The 27,436-nt window shown below is 39.5% G+C and overlaps 2 protein-coding genes across 2 annotated transcripts; both read left to right on the top strand.

Moving 5' to 3' along the window:
- Positions 1-1,368: 1,368 nt before the first annotated feature.
- Positions 1,369-20,247, top strand: LOC114361738 (hemicentin-1-like; the record flags this gene model as incomplete). Its single annotated transcript, XM_028316885.1, has 13 exons — positions 1,369-1,514; positions 2,109-2,259; positions 4,441-4,571; positions 6,086-6,245; positions 11,941-12,102; positions 12,304-12,438; positions 14,936-15,136; positions 15,870-16,019; positions 17,538-17,655; positions 18,077-18,204; positions 19,405-19,514; positions 20,046-20,153; positions 20,224-20,247. Coding segments are annotated over 13 exons (1,724 nt in total), but the record flags the coding sequence as incomplete, so codon positions are not given.
- A 1,665-nt stretch (positions 20,248-21,912) lies between these two features.
- On the top strand, positions 21,913-26,997 carry LOC114361739 (uncharacterized). Its single transcript, XM_028316886.1, has 2 exons — positions 21,913-23,095; positions 26,919-26,997. The coding sequence occupies exons 1-2, from the start codon at positions 22,087-22,089 to the stop codon at positions 26,936-26,938; spliced, it is 1,029 nt and encodes a 342-aa protein (XP_028172687.1). The 5' UTR covers positions 21,913-22,086; the 3' UTR covers positions 26,939-26,997.
- Positions 26,998-27,436: the final 439 nt, after the last annotated feature.

The following is a 27,436-nucleotide window of genomic DNA, read 5'->3' as shown; positions in this document are numbered from 1 at the left end:
GTTTCCTATACACTGACCGAAAAACGCCTAAAAAGTCGAATCTCGGCATTAAATTTCGGCGTGCGAATGCTCGCAAAGCTAATAATCAGATTATAGCTGCCTAATTAATATTCAGAAGGTATTTCAGTGAAGTGTATCTCGATTTAACTCGCTCGATCGAGGTGCAATCGAGTTTTCTCTTAGGGATTAGTCCGTCGGCGACACTTTTAAAATTTCTGAATCGCTGAGCGTCAAAGCAGTCACTCGAATCGAACTTTCAATTCGATATTTTAAACGTGAATGTTTTAGAATTGACATCAATTTTCCAGAGGAATAGTTTTCTATTTGGTATTTTTACCTTCTTCAACGAAATAAGTAAGCCGACTTAAAAGGGCATTGAAACTATCAGTCAGTCTAATAGAGCTATTTCAGATATAATGGCTTGCAAGATATTTTGTCATCTTTGTGACAAAAGCTTTACATTTTTTAAATCACGCATCATAATATTTAAATACTTAGTTAAAAACAATTAGACAATTCTGAGTTTACAACGTTCCTCACGCGTTCGTTTATAAATTCGCCCAAATAAAATCATTCAGGTAATTAAGCTAAATTGACTTGCAGAAGTTTATACAGCTTTTTATCTTACAAACTCACTTAGTTACACCTGTAAGAAAGTCAGTTAATTCAATTAAATGCGTACTCCGAAGTAACACTGTCTGTGAAATCAATTATACTTTTTCGTCTTTAACACCAACAATTGTTGCCAGACTGAAAAACTTAGAAACGCAATTAAAGACGATAAGTAGTATAATGAGCTTTCAACAAATATAAAGCTTTTTCTTAAAACGTTTTTACACGAACTATTTAGATTTAGGTACCTATATGTAGATAGTCAAAGGTTGTGTTCACATTATTCTACTGAAGCTGGTGGTATACCTGAACCTCTTCGTTTCATGCTCAAAACTCCCGCTGGCCAGACAGGTTGAAATGCCTTGGGAGGATGTTTACTACATATTTAGCCTTTAGTCTCCTCTTATGACATTCACGCTAAAAGTGGGCGAGGTGGACCTATCCACATACCATACGGATTTCGCAGTCACCTTTTACGACATACACGAGGTGAGTGGAAGTGAACCTACGCATACGGCTGTACCACTTCAGTAAGGAGGTTTATCTAACTAAACTTATTTTTTTGGCGCAAGTACTCTATGCAGAAAAACCAAGACGAAGCGCTAGATCGCACACCGATGTATGGGCAATGTACGGATGGGGGAAGCAGAAAGTAACCGAGATGGTGTTCACACTGTTACGTCTCGCCAATTTCCATAGTGTACTTGCCCCATTAGTATCTTGAATAGGTACTTATTGTATTATTATCTTCACCAGTGGCCCCTCTATCGGTGTCGCTGTTGGGGCGGCCTCAGCAGCTGATCGCTGGTGCTGTGGCGTCGCTGCGCTGTGTCGCTGAGGGCAGCAGACCACCAGCACAGGTCACCTGGTTCAAGGATAACAGGAGTTTTGAAAAAGATAAGGTACGTTCTAATGGCTCATTTTCACGGCAATCCAGACTGTCTAATACACATTGTGTGTTTGAAATTCGAATAACAAATTCTAACGGATCGGTTTTTTGCGGGACACTGTAAATTACTAATACGCTGTATACTTATACTGCTAAATGTGATCCTGCATAAAACGGGATGTATCCGTGGGAATAAGCCCTAGGGGTAAAGATAAAGTTTTAAAAAATACTTTGAAATTAATACTTTAGTCAGTACTTACTCACGGCGCAAAGAGTGAGTGCAGGATTACATCTTTGCGCCATAAAGTAGATTTAGATTTGATTTCCAATTTTCCAGTTGTTTACAAATGAGCCCTCGAAAATCACGAGAAGCATAGAGCCAGTAAAAAATCATAATAGGCCAGTCTAATCCAATAAACAACTATTGTATTCTATGGCTAAGGCTGAGTTGCACCACCTAACTTTAACCGCAACTATAACGATAACCAGTGCTTTTTGTATGGAGTTTGACAGATTTTTGACGTTTGTGAAGGTTAAAGTAAGATGGTGCATCTCAGCCTAAATATTTTTTATGATGTCTTGTTAAAGTAAATTCTTCCTCATACAGGTGACAGACCATTCAAACGAGACGTGGTCAGTCAGCACCCTCGTATTCACCCCCATGCCGACTGACAATGGAGCTACGATAAAGTGCGTCGCTTCCAACCCCTCGCTGCCGACCAAGGCCATCGATGACCAGCTGCAGCTCAATGTTGTGTGTTAGTATATAATTATTACTCGATGGACAGACGATTTGGTTAAAGCTAATAGCGCCTGGATGTGAGTAGCAAAAGACCGTTCGTTGTGGAATTGGGGGAGGCCTTGTCCAGCAGTGATGTCTTTTAGTTGAAACGTACAAATGAACAATATATAAAAACTTTGCTAGAAAAACTGGACATCACAAAAAATAAATTCAAACAGAACTGTCTCATCAGCCTAGTTATCTCAAAATCTTTACTTTGCTATTAAATAGACGTTTTCTCAAATCACTAGATACATAGGAATCGTAAATTATATTCGACTTTGTAAACCATAATAAGTTCAAAGATGACTGTTGCGGCCGCCTACGACCGGACTCCTTGGCCGAACGACACTGGCCACTAAGAAAAATGCATTTTTTTTTCCGTACAATTTCGATTCTCTTTTGTTTTTCTTTCATCGCACGCATTATCGCGATTCGAATTTGTTTAAATTGTTCTAATTAACCAATAATTTTGTATCCCATTTAACTAGTAGGTACTGTTTTTTTTTTTTTTTTTTTTTTTTTTTTGGCTTTCGCGGTTTGCGTTTAGCCACAACGGTTCCACAAATTGTGAAAAATATAAAACGTTAAAATAGCGGATACACCCTACGGAGCGCATCGACTTGAAGAGATCACCGAGGAGACAAGGCTGTCGGAGTAGCGTTTGAGTACCCACTCACTTGAACGTAGCCGACGTGGCGTCGAGAGCGGGATACGTGCCTACATCGGAAGAGGATGAGTTGTTCCAAGGGCCGTCGTTCCGAGAAGACCGAAGTCTGGATGGCCACGGCAAGAAGGCAAGGACGATGACGTGACAATCGAGCAACACCGCATCTCGTCACTGGGAAGATCGAGGATAACGAGACGGTCACATCGGACCTCTCGCTTTGAATATTCCAGAACATGAGAGACAGAGCTGGCAATATCGCGAGAGAAAGGGAAGAGTATAAGATAAGGAGCAGGGCATTCCAGCTGACTAGTTTAATTCAGATAAGAAGCGAGTTAAGAAATCAAAGTGGTCGAAAAGAAAAATTGAAGAACTCAGAAATAAAGCTGTTTACAACAAGTACTCTGCCTTCAAGATTTATGCCGGTTCCTAGCCCACGAACATGCAGTCCACTGCTCATCAACAGTGAGGGTTCTTTCCATTCTTGGAAGTAGAATGGGTTACAGTTCTATGATTTGGAGTTTATCGGAACCATTAAGTTGTATTTTTGTGGTGGTTGAACAAACCTGATAGAAACCTTGGATAAAGGCCTAATTGGGCATCAAAGGATGAGTTTCTTCGGTGGTAACATTTTGGGCATATGAGCTATGGTGCCTAGATTAAGATGGCATGTGTGTGATCGACATTATTGTCATTATTGAAGCAGCTGATTCTAAAATATTGAACGAAAAGATAATTGTGGTAGCGTCTGTATGACCATTGGCGTGGCGCTACTGATTGAGGAGCACGCTGAGCTTCTAGATGATATGGATGTGCTGTGTAATGATGACATAGATGTACTGTGTGATGATGATATAGATGTACTGTGTGATGATATAGATGTACCGTGTGACGATGATATAGATGTATTGTGTGATGATTTCTCGTTTCAGCGGAACCAAAGGTGGTCAGCGTGTGGTGCGAATGGTGATGGAGATGGCAAAGTGGATCTAGCCAGGTGCTCAGCTGGATCCCAATACGAGGCGTCAAGTGTGCCATGAGCAGACCTTCGAGGGCGAAGGAATTGCAGGAAGGCCGAACTGTTAATTGTGAAAAATATAAAACGTTAAAATAGCGGTATCGTTATAGCCAATGATGAGATGCTGTCATAGTGACATTGACAATACGTCAATGTCACACGAGAATCAAACGTGAGAATAGAGGGACGCGCGGAGACGACTCCGCGCGCTTTTGTGCTAAGTGATGAATTGTATCTTAAATAAGGCAATATAATGTGAAAGATGAGTATCCAGTGTTTTATTTATGAGAATAGATCGACCGGCCTCTAATAGTACATTATTTTATTTCCATAAATACTAACGTACCAAACGCAAACGTAACACGGAGTACGTAACCCAAAATTTAGTGATTTAGGCGATCCAATACAATTGTCATCTAACAATAAATGAAACATCATAGTTTTTTGGTGACAATAATTATTTTGTTATCCAGATACTCCCCTAGTGACGCTGAGCTTAGGAAGTACGCTTAAACCCCACGACATCAAGGAAGGTGACGACGTATACTTCGAGTGCAATGTACGTGCCAACCCCCGGGAACATCGTATATCGTGGTACCATAACGTAAGTGGCATAATCAAGTATAGTTGTTGCAATTCACGAAGGCGAATGAGCTTTACATGTGAGTACAAGTTTTGATTGACATTACTCTATCGTTATGTGCATGTACACGTACATACAAGTAAAGCTCACTCGCCTTCGTGTGTTGCAAGAACTATATGTATTAATAAACACAATTTTAATTATTTAACTAGTTAATGGCCTAGACGATCTGTAAAAACGTGTCTAGATTGGACTTGTAATAAGAAATTTTCCTTACGTGACTTCATATTATGTCGTGCGTCTAAACTAACTTGTAAGTATACGATAGACGATGCGTGATTGTAAAATTTCTTTGACCCCATTTTTTGTTACTTTATAACAAATTCAAAACTGTTGATTGCTTTTTAACTGACGCAAAATCTAAGTGACTGCGTTAAAAGAGATTTCGGTCCTTTGCCACTTTATTGCCTGCATTAGTAGGTTATACTCTCATTTTTAATTTATCAAGGGGTCCGGTTCTTAATATCCTTTATCATTTATCTAAGTAACTCAGTAAGCAATTTCCAAGAAAACCTTCCCTCAAAAGAGTTTCCCGTTTTTACAGATGTCTTCCTTCATTTAATATGTACCTTTATTCCTTTTCATCTTGCCAAAAATAATCGTCAACCTATTTATGAAAATCAATCAATTATTACAAATAAAAGGGATCCTTATTTGGACGCAGTGCCCTAAAATGTTTTGACCAATTTAGAAAATTCCGATTTTAATTTGGTTTCCAGGAATAATATTGTTGACCTTTTGAGCACTGAATGGGTTAAATATATTTCTTTTTTAACGATCGTCCGTTTTAAGGGCCAGAAATATCCTGTTTCTGTTTTTAAATTGTTCAATTTGGTTCCTACGAATCATTTGGTATTTTTGGTTTTTACTCGTAATTTGATGGTCAATTAAGTATCAAGGTTTTTGAATAGAGAAAATTTTGTTGATATTTTGATTCGTATCGTAACAATTTAACCAATTATACACAGAATTTCTTGCTGTTTTACACGTTTTAATATTTTTGGCACATACATATTTGGTCATTAATTAAGGGCTCATTATTCGTATACGTGTTTTGAAGTTAGATACGTAACTAGTATGGTAAAGTTTACTCCCAACAGCTTTTCTAGTTATTAAGTAACCTATACATGCCCGTTTTCACCATCAATCCCTAATTTTTTAGTAACCATAATGATAACACGAATATTGTTTTTATAGGGGTCACTTATTATCATAAGGACTCTTTGAAATTAGATGTTATACACACTTTTTAGTCGTAACGTAGTAAGTTGCACCATTCCGCTCCGTGACCATAATTTTATGTAACTAATATTTTTAATGGAGTTTGACAGACTTTTGACGTTTGTTATAAATATTTTAATGTAATGCAATCCAAGTTGGGTCTTGCAAACGCACTACTGTCTCAAAACGTCTAAGAAAGATTTTATATTTCTAATCATCTCTTATCAGTGAGTTAAATAAATAATGTAATCTAGGACAGGCCGGTGACGCAGAACATGACGTCAGGCATCATCCTCAGCACCCGCTCTCTGGTGCTGCAGAGGGTGACCAGAAGAGAAGCTGGTGGCTACTCCTGCAGGGCAGCCAACGCTAGGGGGGAGACTTCGAGTGACATTGTCAGGCTGAGAGTGCAATGTGAGTATTTTGTCTTCATTCATATAGAGAAGAAGTATTTTTGTTAGTTGTCACATCTCAATATGGCTAGTATACAGAAAGAGTTCAGGGCGGAGTAGAGTGATTTTAAACTGGTTTCCAAGTACCTACGCAAGCATTTCACATTTCAAGGAACAGGAAAAAATTTACTATAAAAAAAACATACTTACAGCCGAACATATTATTATAACCTCATCCTTTTTTGAAGTCGGCTAAAAAGAGAACATAGGTTCAAAATTAAAACGTGTGTTTTGATTTCGTCCGCTTACGTTCAGTTTACGCTTTGCTTTTGAATGAACTTTAAACATGTGGACGAGCCAGTATTTAGATTCTTACTGCTACTAGTTTGTACTGGATATAAATACATAAATGTGTACATAATTTAAGTTCAGTGTATTATTACTACTACTCCCATCCCATACTACGCGTGCATCAGACTTACGACTGTCAAATCGTAATAAAACGCTATTGACGCTCACTCCACTCTTGTTTGATAGGGGCTTAAGAAACTATTTTAGCTTTGCGTATGTGAAGGTACAATTTAAATCTACCCAACAAGCGTCAATGGGATTTGTAACAAAATTTATACGCAACGAACCAAACAAAGCTCTATGAATTAAAGTGGAGGCACAACAACAGATTGCAAATACATAACAAAGGTAGAAGGCTCGTTGCATTTGAACAATTGCTTGGGTATATTCAATCACCACTTGATATTCGTATAAATGGCTCATACTTTTTCCTCGAAGTGAACCAATTTATCCTGTAAATTGTATTGATTTATTTGAAATGCATACCACTAGAAACACAAGTGCAGCCTTTCATTGGGCCAATTTTAAAACGTTCAGAGTTAACACTAGAAATACAGAAACTACTGCCAACTTAGATTGTATTTTTGCACCCAATATGCACTGTAATAAAATACATTGGTGTGGTTTTTGTGAAGTTATGTAAACTACAATGAAGAATGTTCACTAATTTTGTTTTTTAGCTTTCTGTATTCTCTGTTAAAAATAAAAAATACACGTGAAAGAATTATTTCGATACGTCAATTAGTTTCCAAGATATTGAATTTTAAAAGTGCGGGCGGCGGCCGGCCCGCCATTTTATGCGCGTGACGTCATATTACAGTGACTGGCTCATATTTGTATGGGTGGAATCTTGCAAGCTGAATTAAGACCCACTTCCAGGCAACCGATTAAGCTGAAATTTCGCAAACACATGTGATTTGGATGACCATGCAATATTATGATGACATGGAGCTGATCTGATGATGGAGCTGGAAGGTGGCCATAGGAACTCTATAATAAAACGACTTAAATCCATCGAGTTTGGGCTCGTTCGTTTTGTATTGATGAGTACTTTAATTCTATATAGTAATCAGGGTGTAATGATGGAGCTGGAAGGTAATTCGCAATAAAACGATACAATCGCATCAAGTTTGGGTTTGGGTCAATTTTAATTTCTGTGATGGGTCTGGGTGTTAATATGTATAATAAGTTTGTATTTACAAAAAAAAATGTATTTAAGTATGTTTATATCCGTTTTCTAGTGAGCGGACACTGTGAATGTACGTCACGCGGGGTCACGTGACCGTCGGCGAGACTCAATATTTAAGCGAACTTTGAATGCCTATAAAATCATAACTACTGGGTATTTTTGAATGAAATAAAAACTTATGTATTTGTAAATGTAAAAGCCTAACTGTAACATAGGTTTCAAGTGATTTTGCATACCTAGTAACATTCTCAATTGTAAGAATTTTTCTACTGTCTATCCTTACAGTGTGGCAACTCCAGAACCGCGATAGTATTAGGTAATAATTTGGATGATTTAGAGCACCGGCGGCTCGGTAGCAATTACTATGCGGTCTTTCGGCCAAGGAAGGAAGTTGGGAACGTCGATGCCGCAATGATTTGAATACCCGCAAACACGTCCCATTTATGGCACTGTATTTCATGTGCTGTGACATTTTACGGGGCACCTACACGTCACTGTATCCGACGCTTGTAGGTTATGCAAATGATGTGCCTAATAAATTGCTGGATACGGACGTTGGCCATTGAATGGCTGGAGGAAGCGGTGTGTTTTTTTAATTGGGAGTAGAGAAGCTAAAACTGTCTGGAAAATTAAATATCAGCACGACTTTAAAAAAAGTCTTGTAGAAGTGGGCATTATTAACCTTTGACATTTATCCATTTTCCAGCTAAAAGAATGTGCTGTCACATAAATAGAGCTATTAAACTTGTGGCAGACAGTAATATACAGACAGGAAGTTAATATGGGATTTCAATTTCTGTTAAAATATAAAGGACAGATAACCATTCCTACTAAAACAACCTATTTTATTAACTTCACTTACATTTCAATGTTTACTCGTATACTTTACATTTACCGTAATGGTTGTACTGAAACCATTCCTTGTTTGATTGAATATACAACAAATATTTTATTCCATTTCACAGATTTATCGAATGCCCGTAGGATTTAATGAGCGAAAAAATAAGAAGTAAGTGCGTTAAAAACTAAAAGTCAGGTTAAAAGCAAAGCTTTTAAGCTCTTTTATTTGTTTTAAAGTCTCATAGTTTTCAGTTTTTCAAGTTATATTTATTAAGTGAGAGAGCCACAGGATAATCTCACAAAAAGAATTCAGTTCTGGATAAGTTTGAAAATCTAAAAGCCTAGTATTTTACGTGGAATTTGATTGCGTGTTTTTATCTGACTTGCAAGTAAAGTCGCGTTCAAAAGCTGGTTCCTTACAAATTAACTTGCCTACTTTTCCGATCTCTTTGATATGAGTGATCAAAGATAAATTTACCTATGTATGAGTTATGTACAGACGACAGCCATATTAAACTTTCCACTAGTAAATATAAGATCACAGTGTAAGCTTGATATGCCATCGTATGTACCAAATGTATGTAAACACAATCGGATCACAATCAACGTTCATTACACGAAGCTGCGTAAATCATCGCCGTGTCCGGTACAAGATTTATTATACAATTCTATATTGCCTCATCGACGGCTTCCTTCCTGAGGATGCAGGTCACCGAGAGCAGCCAGTTGTGGACCATTAACTTGGGGTGACAAGGGTTTACAATTCCAAAATAGAAAATTGAAACAAATTCAAACGACAATTTAACTTTTTTATCTCAAGGTTAATACAAGCCCAGAGTTTAAAAATAATTGTTTAATTTTACACATTTAAGTAATTATGAAAGTATTTGATCAAATTAATGATTAATATATCAAGTCCGATCTATTGAATACGTTTTAACTTGTCATGATTAAATTTTGGATATTGCAATTGAAACTAGATTACAAAGTAAATGATTACTCCTAGGTAAATAGCCATTGAAATTAAATTACAAGAGCATCTATGTAATTCGACGTAATTCAATAAGTTACGCACTACTTACCTTTTGTTGTGCTCAGCTACAACGGAGATTGCCACTTCAGTACCCACTACCCACCTTCAATGACTACGCACATTGTTACTATTGTAGAGCTGACATTTTAAATATTATGGGGCGATAAATAAATAAATTAATGAAGTCCAAATGGAATATCAAGATCTACAACTTTAGTATATTTTTGGAAGAAAATGGCCTTTTTTATCGATATATACAAATTAGGCCATACTTAGCTGTAACTTGTAAGTTTCCTGAAATTGTGAGTATGAAACTTTTCAGTGTTTAAAAATATGAGCTGTTTGTTTTCTTTGGACTGTATTCTTAGTTGCTGACCAACACTTAATTGCCGACGTGAGGAGCAAGACCAAATAATTCCCGCGGCCCAAATAATTGCCTCGCTGATTTATATTTATCGTTCCATGACAGCGAAACTTTATCTACTGCTTATTTTAAATTTATACCCGACTTCTGGCCGGAAAAGTGAAGCTTGTTCAGCAATTTTGTTTTGTTCAGCCGACTAAAATGTATTCTCGTAATGGTGGATTGTGAATGTTCATGAGTGACGGCACTCAAATTCTCTCAAGAGGTCCGCGTAGTCTCACGTCCGTAGTTTCATTCACATTCATCACCTATTCACAAACATTACTATGAGGTCTCACAGTGCGCGTGGACGCCGAACCAATCACAGAGCACTATTCAACGATGTGCTGATTTGCTGCTTTATTAAAGTCAAATATTGCTATAATTCTTTACTTGACAATGGTTATAAATTATACGAGTAAACCGCACGAAGCCATGATTAAAAAATCCTTGTTTATCTTTGCTTTTAAAGGAACCAGTTCAAACTTTCCGTGGCCACTGAAAATTTGTCCTTGTATCAACTTTACTATACGAATGGGTACGAAATAAACCTAGTTGGCAATTTTCAGGACTCGGCGCTTTGAAAACTCATACGCTTAGAGTGGAGGGGACGTAGGATGAGATGAAAATTAAAATCACAATTTACAGCGACTAACAAACACAACTTCAATAGAGGCATAGAAATACTCAACATTGCTCATTAAAATTTACGTTGTTGACAAAGATATTTTGTCTTATTAAATTATATTAATTATGTGCTACGTTTTAAAATTTAACATACTTTCTATAATTCAGAAGTTATTAAGTTAATTGTTGAAACTTTCATGCCGTAAGATAGAGTCTATGGTTTTGAAACAGTAACAATGAAATGTGTTAATTTTAACGGAATTGCAATATCTACTCTACTCCAGGTATATCCTAAGCACCAACAAAGGTTTTGTCATGTTTCTATAGTCCTTACCAGTATACGCGTAATAGACTAGCAATTTATTTTCTAAAGCTTAGTTGCAACCACCTAACTTTGACCGTAACTACAGGATGACTTTTAAATCGTTGGCATCCTTTTAAACTAAGACGCTACTCATGGTACACAGAACATTCCCCAAATATGAGACAAATTATGATGAAAGTTAAAGTAGGATGGTGCAACCCAGCCTAATGTAGTATTAACTTTATTGTGCTTAAAATTCAAAGGTAAGTAGGCTAGTCTAGGTGTATTCGTATTTTATACATAAATTGTATTACATTTTGGCGATTCCTTTATTAATTTGAAGATTGATTAAGCTAAATGGCACGGACAATGCCTGGAAATAGAATCTCCAATCCTATCACTACGATCGAGTGATAGTTGAGAGCTGTCAATTAATTGTATCGATTTGAATGGGCACTTACTATGCCGATGGCTGCCAAGACCTTGCTCTGCTGTTCATTACTTAGTCCTAGAATATTTATATGAATAGGGTAGTTGACATCAAGAAATTTTAATAGTTGTCGTTAATAGGCGATTTCCAGTTAGATTTTGTCAAGTAATAGGTTTCTATGACTTGCACTATTTTATTAACTAAGGCTGAGTTGCACCATCTTACTTTAACTTTGACAAACGTCAAAAATCTGTCAAACTCCATTCAATAAGCACCGGTTATTGTTACGGTTAAAATAAGGTGCAACTCAGCATAACATCACTGATTTCAAAATAATCAAAATTGGCGTCCACGATCTGGAAAACGCAGTAGGAAAGTCTCGTAGGATCTACCCACTAGGTCACGGAATGTACCTACCTCAATGCCAGCAGCACAGGACCGGTTCTTGTGGGAATCCTTTGAGAAGGCCTTTGTCCAGGAGTTAACGTCTTTGGTTGAAATGTACGAAATGGCACTTATTTTAACTTTTTTCCCTACTAGACGCTCCAGTGTGCGGCGAGTCATCGCCCCAGGTGGTGGGCGCAGCGCTGGACGAAGCGCTGCGCGTGCGCTGCTCAGTACACGCTGACCCTGCTGACGTCACGTTTCTATGGCAGTTCAACAACAGTGGGGAGAGCTTCAACGTGTCCCCCGCGCGGTATGGTATGTATTAGACATTGTACATTATTAGGTTGACAGGGAAGATGTTTTAGAAGCCTTTATCTTTGTATCGTCCTTTTTTTGTTCCTTAATGGATCATAGTATTAACGATTATCTATAAATTGACTTGATGTAAATACTAGTATGAGAAAATTCTCAAACTAGTTACGAGCATCAGTCAGATCAAGTTATTTGTTTTCATAGCAACAGTGAATGGGAGTATCAGCGAGCTCCGCTACACCCCAGCCAGTGAGAGGGACTACGGAGCGCTGACGTGTAGAGGGACCAACTCCGTGGGGAGGCAGGAGCAGCCTTGTGTCTTCCAAATTGTACCCGCAGGTAAGAAGTCACATGAAACAATCAAAACATAGTGAACTTCGAACTGTATACAGTAACAGTGAATGGAAGTATCAGCGAGCTTCGCTACACCCCAGCCAGTGAGAGGGACTAAGGAGCGCTGACGTGTAGAGGAACCAACTCCGTGGGGAGGCAGGAGCAGCCTTTTGTCTTCCAAATTGTACCCGCAGGTAAGATGTCGTGTGAACTGAGAAATGATTACTCGAGAGTATAGGAAAAATTGGGATTTAGTTCAAACATCCGCAGGTAAGAAATCACAATAAACAAAGTGAACTGCCAGTTTTGGCATCAACGATGTTCGATTTATGTATAATTGGAAGTCTATCTCATTTATATCATCGTTATCAGAATGCATCTATCGAACGATTAATTTTCAAATGAATAGAACTTAAATATAGGTAGGTATGACGAAATCACTAAATCAGGTAATAGCAATCCAAATCAAAACAAAATAGTCATAATAATAGACTCATTAATTAACATTAAATAATGTACTTCCTTCAAAAATTGAATTGACTGGAGATCCAAAAAAAAAACAACCATTTCTGTTCTCCCCTCATATTTGATCGGAATTCAATTATCTCCATTTTGGTATCAAATTACACGCATAATTACAGTGTCTAAGCTTTCAATCGCCGAGTATACAGTATCAATTAGAACGCGACATAATTTCCTGATTGCTGCGCGGGACACGCAATCAGCAACGTGAAATTAAAATAGTGGTACAAGACCAATAATTGCAATTACCGCTATACAAATTAGATACCACTTAATGTGGAGGGGAAAAAACATGTACAGTCGACGACTATCATTTTTTGTGGCAAAATAGTGTCTTTTACCACTGCTAAAGATGTTCACTGCTACATTTATAGCGATTGTATAAACCTCATCATCATTATCATCATTATTTTCAGCCATAGGACGTCCATTGCTAAACATAGGCCTCCCCCAATGATTTTCACAATGGCCGGTTAGTAGCGGCCTGCATCCAGCGCCTTCCCACTACCTTTATGTGTGAATTAGCAATTTTCTTACATCAATGATGCCACAGTTCCGTCAACGTGTTAGCTCAGTGCAGTATCAGTAATTCAGTATTGCGACAGTGACTTAATTCACACTCATATCAGTAGGTACTCACTTCACCGAGCTTCAAAGGTAGGTATGTCCCTGATTGCCAATCCATGGCTGAACTGAACGAACACAGACGAGACTGTGGCTCCACGGATTTATTATGTGTGAAAATTAGTGACCGACCGAATATTCGTTTTCGTTTTCGGCCATTTTCGGCCAAAAAATGGACATTCGGCCATATTTTCGTTTTCAGCCAAAAACCAACCGAAGCTTCGGCCAAACCGAATATCAGAAATACGTGAATAAGATGGTGACGTTTATCGTTTCGATATCTTCGGGAGTGAATCTGATGCACTCATGGTTCCAATCAGACTTGAACGGACGCGGTATTGTCACACTCTTTTGAAGTTTTGAAGTGAGGTTACATTGTAAAGATAACAGTTAGTGTTACAGCGAAAATTTTCCAAGTTCAAAATTGAATACAAATAAAACCAAAGAGTTTTCAATAAGTTTAATTGTTTCAAAATAGAGTCTAATGCGGATTTGAAATACGCCATGAGTCACTGGTCGATGTGTCTTGCTTCACAGCAAGAAGGTGTCTCACCACACACGGAGAGTACCTCGAAGGAGACACTGAGGACTATTTTTTCTAGCCGCCTCGGTCATCAGATCTCACACCATGCGACTTTTTCTTGTGGGGATATCTCAAGTCAAAAGTTTACAGCAAAACTATCCTTAAATAATTCAGGTTCTATAAGAAAATATCCGCCGTGAAGTTGCAGGAAAATTATTACCGCGATTTGCTCTCGCATAGTTGCGAATGTAAGGGTCCGGCTGTGAGAGTGCTTATAGTAAAACGGGCATCATTAAAAAGACATTGCCTATAAAAAAATATATCCGCATTGTTAAACTCCAGTTTGCATTAGTAATAAATAATAAAAAATCATTAATTTATTTGTATGAATCATTTTTGAAGTTGAAAAATTCCCACTGGACACCCTTTATTTCTTCTTCACTTCCCAATATTTCAATATACACCAGAAATAATATTCTACTAAGAATTCATAATTCATTTTTTTGTGTTTTAATGCCGGTTTTTTCTTTAATCAATCCTTATCAAAAACAACTGTCAAACATCATTATGTTTTTGGTCAAAACATTAACGGTTTTCAAAGTTTTTACATAATTTCAGATTAAAATTTGAGAGTTGAAGGTCATTTTCGTTTTCGTTTTCGTTTTCGGCCGAAAATGAGACTGCAGCCGAAGCTTCGTTTTCGTTTCCGTTTTCGGCTGAAAATCCATATTCGGTCGGACACTAGTGAAAATGTGAATCGACGAAGATTGTTTTTGTATAAAAGTTGTCACAGTCTGTTCTCACTGTCTTTTAACCTACAATCTTTTTACCTAGCTCGTCCATCGCCACCACGGAACTGCTCAGTCACTGCAGGGAACACCACCAACTGGATCGAGGAAAACCATGAGGATTCTGATGTGCTGGTAGTCCGCTGCGTAGCAGGTTACGATGGCGGTTTACCACAGCTGGTGGTTCTAGAAGCTCTGGATTCGGATACTGGAGTTGTTAGGTTCAATGTCACTGCTAATGAAACTGGTGAGTATACATTTTAAGTTACACTATACCTACTGTTCTTTTCATATCGCATCGTTTATCTAATTTACGGAGCGAATTACTTAATTCTATAAAAAAAAAACGAATGAATTTGACATAATTTATTTGCGTTAGCTCCGGATTCTCTGCCTTTTAATTAAGGTTCAGACTTGATTATTATGTACATTGATTGATACACGTACGGTACCTTTCAAACATTTTGACCTCTTTTTATGTTCATGCCACCATTCCACGAAGCCTTTGAACACTTCACTAAGCGGTAGCCAAACGTTTTTAATTGCTTTAAGAACTCGTTTACGCTCGAAAAATAAATTAATTTTATCAATACATTCACAGGAAACTTCCACCCTTGTTTTTCAACCTACAGCTGAAGTCTGACAAGCAATTATTAATTCATGATTAGTATGATTACGCTTAGTACTTTTGGGCTATAAAAGTGTAAATCCCCTACCAGATGGCGTGGCCCTATTCCTAATTCCCGCTTTAGTTCTGTGGTCGAGCGGGCATTCCCTCCGCCTCACGGAGCGTTCGCGGAACGACAAAGGCGATTCCGAACGTTATCATGGTGCACGCTCTGGCATACTTACTAAGACGCAAAGAGAAGGCTTTTCTTCATCCGTTTTGAAATGTGATCTCTAGTTAAAAAGTCTTTTAAGCAATTTTCAGTACATGAGTGCCTACTTTTTTGGCAATAAAAGTGTAAATCCCCTACCAGATGGTGTGGCCCTATTCCTAGTGCCCGCTTCAGTGCTGTGGTCGAGCGGACATTCCCTTCGCCTCACGGTGCATTCGCGGAACGACAAAGGCGCTTCCGAACGCATCATGGTGCACGCTCTGGCATACCAGGACGCGGAGAGAAGAACGGGTGAGTATGGTTTAATCGATTGTTGGGGATGTATCGAAAAGATTATTGACGAAACGCTAATATGTCATCCTCTGGCAGATGTCCAGTCGCAATACTCGATTCAAACTCAAGCGTAAAGATGCACCATAGATGCAAGTCTGCGTTTCATATAAGTAGATATTTTTTATGAATCAATTTCTTGATCGGTCGGCCATGTGTAGAACTTTTTGAATTTTTGAATGTAAAGATTTTTATATCAAAATAAATATCATATTAATTTGTACACCAGACAGGGTCATTGCACTTTCTTTTAGAGACAACGCGCGACGTGACTTACATGATGTTACACAGTTAAAATCAGAAGTAATTTACAGCATCTATTTATTTAGACAGTCCAATAAAATACGATGGGAAACAGCGATAGGTTTACAGTAAAATTATCATCAACAAAAACTGAGATTAAGGTATGGATGAAATATAAATCTTTCAATGAAATTATTTTTACCAAATAACCTTCTTAATCTAATTTAACCACGAGTTTGGCAATCTAATTTTAGAACTAATACGTTTTAGTCGACATCTGTTGCACTTGTCTAGACGAAACATTTAGTAATTCAGCCGCTAGAATCACTACAGACGATAGTCGTTATGTCTGCATAGTTTCAAGTTAGATTCAAGTTTTGCACTAATGATTACAAACTCTGGAACAAAACTTCAAAAATGCTCGTAAAGTTTTACCTAAGTGCTCCGTCACAGGTGTGTAGGAGCTGTTAATAAATAATTTGTTACTCAGATAAAGCCAGACAAAAACATACTTAAGTAGGTAAATAATATAACTTTAGGCATCTCTCTCGAACATTTCTTACTTACCTACAGAGTGATTGGAAATCTAAACAAAGAAATAAGCAGAAAATATAATTAATCTTTTATTCTTTGTATTTACGTTTGTGTTTGTTGTAAAAATATTTGTTTGTTTTAATAAAAATCAGAAAAATACAGATCAAAGCACTCGATTATGTTGCGATGCACGACGCAGCGACACCGCTTGTTCGTCGCACCGCCGCCGCAATGCATCGTGTGCTTTAGATATAAGCGGTATTGATAGTTTACAATTAAAAATACATAGGTATTTGATAGGTAGGTATTTTCACAACTATCAAACGATACATCTGGGATTATGATCTCACAAAATCTATCCTAAACATAATTTTACCATACTTAGCGTGAATTCGACCAAACAAGAGTAAATATTAAAGCCAGTTTTGACATATTTCCCATACTGAAACTGTCAATGTGCCATTATATAGATGACCCACGCTGAACTGTCCCGCCAAACTCAATGACAGGGGGGCGCTACCATCGTTCAACTATATGGTTTCCAACATGGCAAAAATCGGAACCAGCGATTCGGTATTGACGGTGGCGCCCCGCTGTCAATGTCATCGACAGGACAGTCCAGTATTTTGGAACTATACCAGGAGTTATTCTCGGATAAAAGTTTGGTCGAATCAAGCCATAACTTAGGTTTTCTTCCAACAGATGGAAGTATTAGCATGATGGCTGGCGTGTCAAAGGCAGCGTTCTGGTCCATCGTATTCACAGTCGTGGTTTGCGCTAGCGCAGCTGCATTCACAGGGTACTTCATTCGTAAAAAGAGGTAAGACACTTCAAAATAAGTGGGGATATAATCACAAACTGGGAATGTTATTTTTGTGTCAGATCTATAAAAAACAAATAATTTGTAATGTGATTGACAAGTGATTTTAGCTAAAGATCTCAATAGAAAATAATCATATATTTCTATAGCCCTTTTAACATATAAGGCTGGGTTGCACCATCTTACTTTAACTTTAACAAACGTCAAAAATCTTTCAAACTTCATACAAAAAGCACCGGTTATCGTTATAGTTAACGTTAAAGTTATGTGGTGCCACTCAGCCTTAGACATGCTCAAGTCATGGTTGATCTTGAAGTCGAATCTAAAATTTAAAAATATCTGCAGGAAAAGTTGTCATTCTTGTTTAAAATTATTGTAAAAGCACAAATTTTAAACAAATTTACTCTTCGTGGTGGTTTAGAAGCAGACCACCAACGAAGCAGCAGTCGTCCGAGCTGCAACTGAACGCAGGGGATAGCCAGTACGTGGTCGCGTACACTTTGAAGCCTCCCAGGCAAGCGCAGCCGGACATATTGAATCCACCACCAGGTAGGTACAAATACCACTAATTTATGACCTCTAATTCTTACTATAATTTAATGTTTGACGATTTGTAAGTACTGTATCTCTAGCACGAAAAACTTTCGACTTCGAATCGTTTGCGTATTCGAATCACCAGCAAAAAAATTTAGTACGAAAACTAAAAAATCGCCCTTGTGAATGTGTCGTTAAGTAAATTTAGTATGAGAAATGGTTGCACGAAACTTAAGTATTTTTGGTTGAGTATCGAATTTTGTCGAATACGCAAACGATTCTAAGACGAAAGTTGTTCATGCTAGCGGTTATGTTTTAATAGTCTATAGATATTTACAGATAAAGACATTTTGACCATCTCTAGGTACCCATGTGACCTCTATTAGTTACTGCCACCGCAAATACTATGGCCACGTTGAGATTGGCCTTTCACAATTTAGTGCTTTGTCTGACAGTTTCTCGGAATTAAATTCTTAGGCGCGAATTTTGCTGTAGAGACAAAATTGTCTTAAATGTTCCAGATTTTTGGGTTACAATTAATTAAAGTTGGCAACTGCATTCACGTGAAGTTTAGAAGCAACATAAAGCATAAAGATATTGGTGAACAAAATCAAACGTATGACATTGCTATTGCGGACACGATGTCTTAGTTTGGAACCACAAACCGAGCAGTGACATCAAAACATTTGTTACAACATGTAGCTAAAGTTAAAGCTTCAGTACCAAGTTAGACATACATAGCTCACTTCTACCACTCAGAAAAACACATCTCTCACAGTGGTTGACAGTGGTTGTTTTATGAAACCTATAGATACTAACTAGTAGTAACTAGTCTAGCTAAATATTTATTAGTAGCTAATTGATTAAATTAATATTTTGAAGAAAACCTCTTTCCCTTGAATTGTATTTTTCCCATGAACTAATTAACTCCTTTCACTCTGAAACTTGATAGTCATCGTATTTTCAGATCAAAGTTAATCCGTAATTTGTTAACCATTTCGCTGAATTCGAACTAACGCCCGTATTCACAAACATTACTATGAGGTCTCACAGAACACGAACCAATCATAGAGCTCTATTCAACGTTATGCGTTCGATATTCTGCTTCACATAAGCAAGCATCGTTTGTGAATACTGGTGTAAGCCATCTTCACACGTTAAATTCCAACAAAATACGCGTATTTTAAAATTGAGCGGCAATTCGCTACGTTGTAGATGGGGGTCCTCCAGTGAAGGGCGTGGAGGCTGTCAAAAATGGGCCACTTGCGAGCGACGAGTGGCGCGCCGATCGCGGCCCAGTGCGTACGCTTGAAGAGCAGAGGAATGTGAGTACGACTAACATACTGTCAGTTTTTTGGCCTCCTATATTTCTATGGTTCACCTAGGTATACAGACAGCACAGACCACTGCACTGGGCATCTTAGTAGTAGTAGTAAAGTAGTAGTAGGTAATCATCGGTAATTGTAATGGGTGGTGTTTCAAAATAAAAATGTAGGTAGGTANACACTTGGCTAAAAGTAGAGCAAGGTAGGGACGCTGAAATCCAAGACTTGATCAAAAAACATGAAAATAATGAGATCCCCGAAGCTGTCGCTCATACTTACGATGTACGAGACGGTATCTTATTTAGACAAATTAATCGCAATCGTATGCGAATGTGGCTTCCCATCGTTCCGCGCTCTCTTATTTGGACATTAATAAATCATGTGCATAACGAGGTCAAACATCTAGGACACGAAAAAACTCTGGATAAGATTTATGAGCTTTACTGGTTTCCCCAAATGTCTAAAAACGTTAAGAAGTTCGTAGAGTCCTGTATAGTTTGTAAAGCTTCTAAGGGACCTTCTGGTGCTCAGCAAGTCAGACTGCATCCTATACCTAAGGTGGCTGTTCCGTGGCACACCATACACGTTGATTTGACCGGCAAGCTCAGCGGCAAAAGCGACAAAAAAGAATATGTCTCGGTAATAATTGATGCATTCACAAAGTACGTTTTGCTAGAGTACACGCAGTCACTTAATGCCAATTGTGCAGTTAAAGCTCTTAAAAAAGCAGTAAGCCTATTTGGAACGCCTAAGAGAATCATAGCAGATCAGGGAAGATGTTACGTAAGTACTGAATTCAAACAATTTTGTATTGACCATAATATAGACCTCCACCTTATCGCGACCGGCTCTTCAAGAGCCAATGGTCAGGTAGAGCGTGTAATGAGAACTTTAAAGTGTCTCCTTACCATAATCGAGAATGACAGTAGTAAAGTATGGCGCGAAGAACTCGATGATGTCCAATTAGCCATGAATAGTACAAGATCTAGAGTAACTGGATTCACTCCTACTGAACTCATGTTCGGCATACGCGCGCAGTCGCTAGGCATGTCCAAAATTGCTCCAAAAACTAGTGATGAATCCACATCTCGTGACGACCTAGAAATTTTGCGGGGCGAGGCTTCGCGTAACATCGAAAATGCTAGCAAATCCGATAAAGAAAGATTCGATCGCGGAAGGGCAACTGTCAAACCATTTTCACCAGGTGATTATGTCTTTTTAAAGTGTAGCGAGCGCAATCAAACAAAACTCGCGCCGAAGTTCAAGGGTCCATTTATCATAGTTAGACTTCTTGAAAACGATAGATATGAACTTAGAAGTATCAATAGATCTAACCGTTTATACAAATACTCACACGAAAACTTGCGTGCAGTCCCGAGAGGTTTTGATGGGTTGGTTGATGTGTCAACAAGCCTAAACGCTGATGAGGAGGCACAGGATGCCGAGACGGCGGTCGATTTTGATCAGATTAGCCTAGAAAGTCAGCTTGATGTGGACAGTGATACACTCTCCGTGTCCAGTGAAGAGAATCTGACCACTGGCTCAGATGCTCTCACGGCCTCATCGACAGGAAATGAATTTTGAAAAGTCCGAACACATAGCCCAAGTACACCATGGTAAGCTTTGCGATTGACTGTTATGTTAGACATTAATAGAACGGTAGTGACTTAGAGTGGTTGAAGGGGCTGTTTACGCCCGGGCCACGCTGATGTAATGTTGGTTTCCTGGTCGCATGGCTGCATGCCTGGATCAGCAGTAGTAGTGGTGCGGTTTGAGGTAAATGGTTGAAGGAGCCTTGGCTTATGCCTTGCGCGTCGGGCCATGTTACCTATACCCTGGTTTCCTGGTCGCATGGCTGCATGCCTGGATCAGCAGTAGTAGTGGTGCGGTTTGAGGTAAATGGTTGAAGGAGCCTTGGCTTAAGCCTTGCGCGTCGGGCCATGTTACCTAAACCCTGGTTTCCTGGTCGAAGGGGCCTCACGCCCGGGCCAGCTGTAATGCATTGGTTTCCTGATCGAGGGTCCTCACGCCCTGATCAGCGGTATTGGTTGTGTTTCTATGATCTGGTTCAGTTAGAATGATATTTAGAGATTTCACACGCTCTGTAGTCAGGAATGGACGAGCTGTGATAATGACAAGTTGTATGTTTTGAACGTTTACAGATGGTCAAACCTTGGACTAAGCGCACGAGGCCGTGCGATAGTCAGGCTGGCCGNCAATGGCATTAACATTATTAAGTATTTAAAACCCGTGTTATTATTTGCATATGACGGCGCCGGACACCGATGCTGCAAATGATTAAATTAGCAATCTTTTGTAATTTTGTGATCTAAATAAATAAAAATATGTTGAACTGAAAGTGTGTGATTCCTAAACGTAACACCGACTAATGCGCAAAAAAAAAGGTAACTGTCAATCAGCTGTGTTCTGTCAAGTGTGGCAAAACAGAGAAAAGTGGGATGTTATCTTGTAAAAAGCGTGTTGAGTTCTGGTGGAACGTTGTATTGTGAATTACAGTGTTTATCCTCTTATTTCCTCATCTCCTTGCCCGCTAACCCACGCACGCACGCCAATGGAGATTCCAACCGATGAGGGCCAAGTGCCTTTATCAGAAGTGGGATCCGAAGGGCACGATTCAAATAAGGAGATGAATTCGCGATTCACTGACCCAAGACCCGAAGCAACAGCCACCAGTTTCTTCAGTGGCATGGAGGCCCTTTTGACACGGCTGCTAGCGGCAAGTTCTGTGCCGTCTACATCAGCAGGCACACCTACGCAGCTCATCAAGTTTGACCCGGAGGATGCTGACTCAGATATTGAGGGTTGGTGCAGGCTGACGGAAATCATAGTGAACTGTCGTAAACTCGAGGGGCCGGAACTATTACTTGCCCTCACGCACGCATTGAAAGGCAGTGCATTAACGTGTCTAACCAAGCTAAACACATCTGAAATAAAATGGCAACCAATACAAGAGATGTTGAAAGCAAAGTTTTCTAAATCAAAACTCATGCAAGATTATTTTGATGACGTCATGAAATTTCAAATTAGCAACAAGGAGACGGCTTCGGAAGCCGCCCTTCGTTTGTGGTCTCTAATAGAACGCATCCCAAAGGTAGATATGGCAGAAGAAGTTATCACCGGCTTTGCCATATCTGTGTTAAGCCAGCGTGATCCACTGATCCGACGCGAATTAAATTCACATGTTATAACAACGAAAGCACAATTTTGTCGTGTGTTAGGTGGTATATCATTGAAAAGAAAGTATGAAGATGTTGATAAACGCGACACAGAACCTGAAATCAAACGTGTTCGTGTTGATAGCCGATTTTCTGGACTTTGTCACTTCTGCGGTGTTCGTGGTCACAAATTAGAAGAATGTCGCAAGCGGCGTGATAATCCTAACTCCAATCAAAAGTTTAAACTTCCTGAAAAAGACAATATTACCTGCTACACTTGTGGAAAGACCGGTCACATCAGTACGACTTGTCAAGAAAAACAAGCTGCTACAGATTCACGAACGAAGAAAGAGGTCCACTTGTGTGAACGCCGTCTTCCGAGGGGTACACTGTCAACATCAGCGGGTGAGGCAATTCCATTCCTTTTTGACAGCGGTGCCGCTTGCTCTTTAATCAAAAGTAGCCTCGTTCATAAACTACCGGGTACTGCACGTAATTCCTTAGTTTATTTGACAGGTCTAGGCGGGAATGACATTGAATGTAACTCACAAATATTAAGCACTGTAAAAGTACAGGATCTTGAGCTACCTATTTTATTTCATATAGTGCCAGATAACGCAATATCCGAAAGTATTTTGATTGGTCGCGATATACTTGCTCACGATGTTCACGTCGATATCGAAAGTGACCTGATACAATTTTCAAATCGTAAAGAAGTTAATTCATGTTCCGTTAATAACAGTAAAATAGATTTCAGTTCCATAGATACAGATTTACAGGGTGAACACAGAGAAGCACTAATTAAGGTTTTAGGTAAATACAGCGAACATTTTATAGATGGAGTTCCTACCCGTAGAGTTAAAACTGGACAACTTAAAATTGACTTAATTGACCCTCATAAAGTTGTACAAAGGCATCCCTACAGGTTATCTCCAGCGGAAAAAGAAATTGTTAGAGACAAAGTTCAAGCATTATTGGATGCGGGTGTGATTCGCGAGAGCTCTTCACCTTTTGCAAGTCCAATCCTATTGGTTAAGAAGAAAGACGGTACGGACAGAATGTGCGTTGACTTTAGAGAGCTCAATTCAAATACACACCCAGAGCACTATCCCCTACCGAGGATTGATGAGCAAATCGATCGTCTGAACGGATCACATTACTTCTCAACACTAGACATGGCCTCAGGCTACCATCAGATCACGGTTGATCCAGACTCCATCGAGAAAACTGCTTTCGTAACACCAGAAGGGCAATATGAGTACCTTGCGATGCCTTTTGGATTACGAAATGCAGCTTCCGTTTACCAGCGCTGCATAAACAAAGCCTTAGCATCTCTTAAAGATACAGTTGCCTCCGCTTATATGGATGACGTCTTATGTTTTTCCTCTGATATTTCCCAGGGTTTAAGGCGTTTAGACGCCGTTCTTGCTGCCTTATCTGAGGCAGGGTTTTCATTTAACCTCAGCAAATGTAAATTCATGAAGTCTGAAGTTCGCTATCTAGGTTATGTGATACGTGCTGGAGAAATTAGACCAAACCCTCAAAAGATCCAGGCTCTCATTGATGCTCCAACTCCTTCCACGGCCACACAGGTCAGGCAATTCTTGGGACTAGCCTCCTATTTCCGCCGTTTCATACCCAACTTTGTTCATATTGCTGGTCCTCTGTATCCACTTACAAAACTTAAGGGTCCCATCACCTGGACAGAAGGACACAACGAAGCACACAAAAAAATAGTTGCCGCTCTTACCTCCTCACCTGTCTTGACTATTTTTGATCCCCAAGTTCCAATAGAACTACACACAGACGCTAGCTCCGATGGTTATGGAGCAGTTCTAATTCAAAGGCGAGAAAACGTTCCCCAAGTTGTAGCTTACTTCAGTCGTCGTACTGCTGACACGGAATCCAGGTATCATTCCTATGAACTGGAAACTTTGGCAGTGGTGCGCGCGATTGAACACTTTAGGCATTACTTGTATGGCCAACACTTCACGGTATTTACGGATTGTGCTTCTTTGAAGGCTTCTAAGTCCAAAATTGACCTATCTCCCCGCGTGCACCGTTGGTGGGCCTACTTGCAGGCATACGACTTTACTATCGTCTACAAAGAAGGAAAGAACATGAGTCACGCTGATTTCTTTTCAAGGAACCCTCTTCCGGCTGACCAAACACCTGACTTAGACCTTATCAATAATCCCATACAAAGCATCGCAAGCAAAGCTGTCAATTATGTAGAGCTACATGACACTTGGCTAAAAGTAGAGCAAGGTAGGGACGCTGAAATCCAAGACTTGATCAAAAAACATGAAAATAATGAGATCCCCGAAGCTGTCGCTCATACTTACGATGTACGAGACGGTATCTTATTTAGACAAATTAATCGCAATCGTATGCGAATGTGGCTTCCCATCGTTCCGCGCTCTCTTATTTGGACATTAATAAATCATGTGCATAACGAGGTCAAACATCTAGGACACGAAAAAACTCTGGATAAGATTTATGAGCTTTACTGGTTTCCCCAAATGTCTAAAAACGTTAAGAAGTTCGTAGAGTCCTGTATAGTTTGTAAAGCTTCTAAGGGACCTTCTGGTGCTCAGCAAGTCAGACTGCATCCTATACCTAAGGTGGCTGTTCCGTGGCACACCATACACGTTGATTTGACCGGCAAGCTCAGCGGCAAAAGCGACAAAAAAGAATATGTCTCGGTAATAATTGATGCATTCACAAAGTACGTTTTGCTAGAGTACACGCAGTCACTTAATGCCAATTGTGCAGTTAAAGCTCTTAAAAAAGCAGTAAGCCTATTTGGAACGCCTAAGAGAATCATAGCAGATCAGGGAAGATGTTACGTAAGTACTGAATTCAAACAATTTTGTATTGACCATAATATAGACCTCCACCTTATCGCGACCGGCTCTTCAAGAGCCAATGGTCAGGTAGAGCGTGTAATGAGAACTTTAAAGTGTCTCCTTACCATAATCGAGAATGACAGTAGTAAAGTATGGCGCGAAGAACTCGATGATGTCCAATTAGCCATGAATAGTACAAGATCTAGAGTAACTGGATTCACTCCTACTGAACTCATGTTCGGCATACGCGCGCAGTCGCTAGGCATGTCCAAAATTGCTCCAAAAACTAGTGATGAATCCACATCTCGTGACGACCTAGAAATTTTGCGGGGCGAGGCTTCGCGTAACATCGAAAATGCTAGCAAATCCGATAAAGAAAGATTCGATCGCGGAAGGGCAACTGTCAAACCATTTTCACCAGGTGATTATGTCTTTTTAAAGTGTAGCGAGCGCAATCAAACAAAACTCGCGCCGAAGTTCAAGGGTCCATTTATCATAGTTAGACTTCTTGAAAACGATAGATATGAACTTAGAAGTATCAATAGATCTAACCGTTTATACAAATACTCACACGAAAACTTGCGTGCAGTCCCGAGAGGTTTTGATGGGTTGGTTGATGTGTCAACAAGCCTAAACGCTGATGAGGAGGCACAGGATGCCGAGACGGCGGTCGATTTTGATCAGATTAGCCTAGAAAGTCAGCTTGATGTGGACAGTGATACACTCTCCGTGTCCAGTGAAGAGAATCTGACCACTGGCTCAGATGCTCTCACGGCCTCATCGACAGGAAATGAATTTTGAAAAGTCCGAACACATAGCCCAAGTACACCATGGTAAGCTTTGCGATTGACTGTTATGTTAGACATTAATAGAACGGTAGTGACTTAGAGTGGTTGAAGGGGCTGTTTACGCCCGGGCCACGCTGATGTAATGTTGGTTTCCTGGTCGCATGGCTGCATGCCTGGATCAGCAGTAGTAGTGGTGCGGTTTGAGGTAAATGGTTGAAGGAGCCTTGGCTTATGCCTTGCGCGTCGGGCCATGTTACCTAAACCCTGGTTTCCTGGTCGCATGGCTGCATGCCTGGATCAGCAGTAGTAGTGGTGCGGTTTGAGGTAAATGGTTGAAGGAGCCTTGGCTTAAGCCTTGCGCGTCGGGCCATGTTACCTAAACCCCGGTTTCCTGGTCGAAGGGGCCTCACGCCCGGGCCAGCTGTAATGCATTGGTTTCCTGATCGAGGGTCCTCACGCCCTGATCAGCGGTATTGGTTGTGTTTCTATGATCTGGTTCAGTTAGAATGATATTTAGAGATTTCACACGCTCTGTAGTCAGGAATGGACGAGCTGTGATAATGACAAGTTGTATGTTTTGAACGTTTACAGATGGTCAAACCTTGGACTAAGCGCACGAGGCCGTGCGATAGTCAGGCTGGCCGTGACGGCGCCGGACACCGATGCTGCAAATGATTAAATTAGCAATCTTTTGTAATTTTGTGATCTAAATAAATAAAAATATGTTGAACTGAAAGTGTGTGATTCCTAAACGTAACACCGACTAATGCGCAAAAAAAAAGGTAACTGTCAATCAGCTGTGTTCTGTCAAGTGTGGCAAAACAGAGAAAAGTGGGATGTTATCTTGTAAAAAGCGTGTTGAGTTCTGGTGGAACGTTGTATTGTGAATTACAGTGTTTATCCTCTTATTTCCTCATCTCCTTGCCCGCTAACCCACGCACGCACGCCAATGGAGATTCCGTAGCATTGGAGTACTTTTGTCGGACTTTATAACTTTGAAAGCTGTGCATTTAGCCACTTGTTACTCTTTATTGTCCTCACGTACGTTGTATGGTTCACACTGCGTCCCATATAGTGCCGTAAGTCAGCCTTAAGTACGATGTTACTAC

The sequence above is a fragment of the Ostrinia furnacalis genome, unplaced genomic scaffold, assembly GCF_004193835.3.
Source record: "Ostrinia furnacalis isolate ACB-3 unplaced genomic scaffold, ASM419383v2 OfSCF5986, whole genome shotgun sequence".
Classification (NCBI taxonomy): Eukaryota; Metazoa; Arthropoda; class Insecta; order Lepidoptera; family Crambidae; genus Ostrinia; species Ostrinia furnacalis.
The sequence above is the reverse complement of the archived record's forward strand: the minus strand, read 5'-3'. Positions and strand labels throughout refer to the sequence as shown.